The sequence below is a fragment of the Priapulus caudatus genome, unplaced genomic scaffold, assembly GCF_000485595.1.
Source record: "Priapulus caudatus unplaced genomic scaffold, Priapulus_caudatus-5.0.1 Scaffold512, whole genome shotgun sequence".
Lineage (NCBI taxonomy): Eukaryota > Metazoa > Priapulida > Priapulimorpha > Priapulimorphida > Priapulidae > Priapulus > Priapulus caudatus.
In genome coordinates, this window is record NW_014577573.1 from 92270 (window position 1) to 96729 (window position 4460).

A 4460-nucleotide genomic window follows, 5' to 3' on the forward strand; every position below is an offset into this window, starting at 1 on the left:
CAGGTTTCTCCCCAGATGAATATCAAACAAGGCGGAGCGGGCAGGGGTAGGCGGGGAGGGGGGAGGGGGAGGGGCGGAAATAGGGGTAAGGGGGGAGGTGCGAAACTAGGGCGGTGTCCGGGGGGCGTGGTATTTTTTAACGTACGACTAATTAATGATGTAAAATCGCCACCAACACCATGACGTGTATTTGGGCGGTTCTTGTATATATAAGATAGCCGAGTCGGTGTACAGTTACGCTGGACAGCGTTAACTTGTGTACTGCTCTGCGTGCATTGCGTGGTACGGTTAAAAAATTGACACGCGTCGGATGTCAGACCTGTCGAACGCAATTCTTGACGGATCGATTCCCGCGCTGGCCAAACTTTTATTTGTGGTGGAATTTAAAACGGGGCGGAGGTTAATTTAAACTGCGGGCGCAACGATTCAAACAGGGGGGAGTTTTCCCAACGGCGGCGCACCGACTTATATGTGTACTGGGACTTCCCACCAGTTAAACATTATTACATAATTCTCAGCACACCTTCGACAAAAGCAACACGGTAGGAGTTGAAAACCCCTGACGCTGTCATACGATCGAAGTTAGTGCCGTTAGATCGCCCTTTTAAGGCTCACGCTTCAGTGTACTCTCAATTAAACAATATTTTTACAGTAGCTCCTCTACACTTCCACTGATAAGCATACAAATGTACTAAGCACGACCTACTACTCTCCCTCTGACCTTGCTAATTCCTAGCATGTTGGTAACCTATATGCCTTTACCTCGGTACGCCGGGGGATAATCCTTCACTCTGCGCAGAGGTTACACGGATTGCATTTCTGGTCCATCAGAGTACTCGTTTAGGCAGATGCTATACTTAAGGAACGGTAAACCATTGCAGTCCCGTTATTTATGCTCAATACCTCAAAGATCTTACGTTTCCGCCAATAGATAAGACAACAGATATACGCGGATCACCTCCATGTGAACAGTACTAGAAATTACTTGCCCATAATTAAGGCTCTTAGTACCCTGGGGCACTGCATGGCGCACTACATGGTCTTAAGAAAGTAGAAGCACAGATGAGTGGTAAGAAATTATTAAATCCTTTCTCAAATTGTGGATATTTAACAAAAGCAGAGCGCGACTTGTGAAATGACATTAGGAGTTGTAACTGGGGCAGTTGACACCCCTTGCTGGGTTCACAATAGCTCTAGTACTATACGCCCGCCTAGTGCATCGCATGCCGCCAGGATCCTGCCCTGCCGCAGCGATCCTGCGGGCTATAGTACTAGAGCTACCCTGGGCCCTGACAATTTTTGAATGGTAGAACGTTCTGCGAGATGCAATCTGGTGCAGTCTTGCCGAGAGAGATTTAGGGACAACAAAAATGTAGAAACTAAATTTTTTTAACCCAAAATTTACTGGAAGCACTGTGCTTCCAGTGCTTCTATCTGCGGGCGCCACTGCGCCTGGGGGACATAGACCCTCTCAGCGTCAGTGTCACTGACTCACTGTTCCATCATTCATCAATCAACAGTACAGACCCTTAAAATAAGTGTTAGCTTCAATTTTTCTTTCCTCTGCCAATTTCTTGCTTTCGGAACTAACTTGCTGTTGCATGACATTGGCTACCCAAAGCTTGTCCCTATCACAGTCCTATTCATTTTTCTTTGACTTCGTCCTTACCTTAAATATGCATAAGTGCAATGCCCTTGGAAGGAATAACGATATTTTTGTTTTAACAGTTCCTGCTTTCATATACTAGGGATTTGTGCTCGCCAGCCATTTTGATTTACAACGCTGATGCATTCGCACTTTGATACAACTTGTCTTCCAGTTGTCTCGTAATCGTAGAGGAGTAAGATTAATCTATAGATCTATACTTCTATATCTACTATTATAATATTAATATTAAGATAAGTGAATGATTATCATATTGGTATTACTTTAACAAGAAACACTCTTCAGATCGAACATGCGGTCGGCATGTTTGATCATAACTTCGAGCAACAGGGTGGGTGCGCTGCTCTATAATCTCACTTTCCCGTTTATGGGTTCCTTCTTCCTGCGTCGTCCTTTCTTGGGAGCCCTGCCCTGAATAGGAGCCTTCTTATCTGCTTTCCATAAGGCTGGCTCTAGGCGACCTGCAAGGTGACGTACTACGGATGAGCTATCGTGACGTCACTGACTGCCCATTGTGGTATTATATAGTTATAATAGCACGCTTTAATTAAAGCTTCACGATGACAACCGGGTCCCCCCTTCCCACGCCTTACCTATCGCACACGAATATACTGTACACTGTTGTGCTAGTTCGCACACAATACTATATAAGTAATCGTTTTTTTTAATAAATAACATTATTTTAATTTAATTAAAGTTTTGATTAATTACACATTTCGTTTTGCACATAAATAATTCATCTTGATAGACAAGTATGACGATGGACAGGTATAAATATACACAGAAATAATGACGATCAGGTATGAAGACGGACAGGTAGGGACAGGTAGAGAGGTAAACAGGGCGAAGGATGGATAGGTACAAGAAAATGGACAGATAGGAAGCTAAACAGGAAATAAATTAATTTACTCACCAGCTAGCTTTTTCTCGTCAACTAGAGTATGTTTAACATTTTTCACGCTGACGTCATGAAGTAATGCCATAAACCCCTTTAGGAAAGCTTGCGTCACCAAGGGAAAGCTAGAGCTGATGCTGTAGAAAGCAGTCGCAGACATGATTTAGTAACATGATCAACTAAAATGACGTATTATACCACTAGGTCCGTAACCAGCGTCACCACATGCCCAAGTAGTACAAATTTTGGGCTTACCGTTTGATCTCGTTGATGAGGTTCATTTGTGAAACTGCCGTTTCGTCATCGATATACCTTTGACTGTGACCATGCTCATGCAGCTATTTCCACGGCCCAGCTAACCATAGCTGTATATGACCGCCAATCACGGCCGTCCGGCTGATGCTTAGAGTACCAGTTCTTGTCCGCCGATGAAAAAAAAACAGGAGGGCGAAATACGATAGAAAATGACACCAGACGCTCGAAGTCTATGCTCACTATTCAGGGCGTAGTTTTCGTGGACGATGTAAGCGTTCGGATTATAGATGTATGATTAAGGCTCACAAGCACGCCTCCACGCACCAGCCGAGCTGACAGCTACACCCGCTGCCCCTACAAACACTTGTCCCATGTACAGCACACGCGCGCGCGACGCACACACAGCACTAACGCAACATCACATATATTACAAACGCACGCACGCACGCATTCCACTTTTATGCACACGCAACACGCCGCGGCGAACGTAACACTCACACTCGGCCGAACGCGATACAGCACAAGAAAAATGAGAGTGATCGTCAGACTCGCACATTTCATGTGATTTACTTACAACAATGGCACAGCATCTCCAAAACGCGCGCTTATACTTGTCCACCTGGTCACATTTTCGTTCTCTCAACTTGTTCTTCAAGTGTGTGATAACGCTGATGTGAGCCATACTCATGTCTTTTATAACAGGTGTTCTATAGCATCCCGCGCTCCACGCAGGCTGATTGAACAGCTCCTATACACAGACACAAACACATTCATTATAATAGTGCTATAGGCTCCTATTATATAACCTATATTATATAAACGAATAATTAAATTAATTAATTAATATATATATTTATATATATATATATATATATAATGTGTTTATATGTGTATATATGCCTATATATAAGGACATTATATCGGCTGTTATGAGTCATTCCCTTATGTATACATGGAAAACATAATTGAGAATATAAATTCAACATACACCCATTTATTGCACATCGCCATTAGGCCTATAAACTTCATTCGGCGAGATTTACATTCTTTTGTGGCATCTCTTATCCGAAGCGTGTCACACGCGTTATTAGCAACATACTAATAACGTAGAGAGAGACCCACGACACCTTTCTCTTGACGTTTCCAGACATGAATTGCTGGGACAACCACGCAAGAATTTCAATCTCACTAGCTATTATAACGTCTTTCTTCTGTCTATGAAGTCTTGGAGTAATCAGTCTGACAGAATGAATACTCCAAGATGAAGTTTACTATTTACCTTTGCTATGCGCTATAGAGTTCACACGACTGGCCTTCCAAGTTTCCAACACAAGTAAATTTTCGAATCGGTACGACGAGGTATCGACCAGAAATTGCAGAAACGCAGTAAGCAGCAGACCGCGGTTCAGGTACAGATTGCCTACCTGAAGAAATGTCGGAAGTTCACCATCCTTGGCTGTCGGTATATCATTTAGTCCAACGCCATACCTGAAACCATAATTAACTTAACTGCATATTATAGTACACGCATACATCAATAATTATCTGTTTGCTTTTCGTAAATAATGAAAGGCCCGGCCAATGCATTTCGCACCGAAGTGGAAAAATTAGGCATTTTTACCCGCTTTCGGAAGTGAACGAGTG

The 4460-nt window shown here is 43.2% G+C and overlaps 1 protein-coding gene across 1 annotated transcript in view; it reads right to left on the bottom strand.

The window, feature by feature from the left end:
• Window positions 1-1608, bottom strand: part of LOC106811185 (serine/threonine-protein phosphatase 5-like) — a 31073-nt gene extending 29465 nt beyond the window's left edge. The window contains exon 1 of the mRNA XM_014814728.1: window positions 1528-1608. Coding sequence (XP_014670214.1) covers window positions 1528-1608 — 81 coding nt within the window. The remainder of the gene's footprint in view (window positions 1-1527) is intronic.
• Between the last annotated feature and the right edge of the window lie 2852 nt (window positions 1609-4460).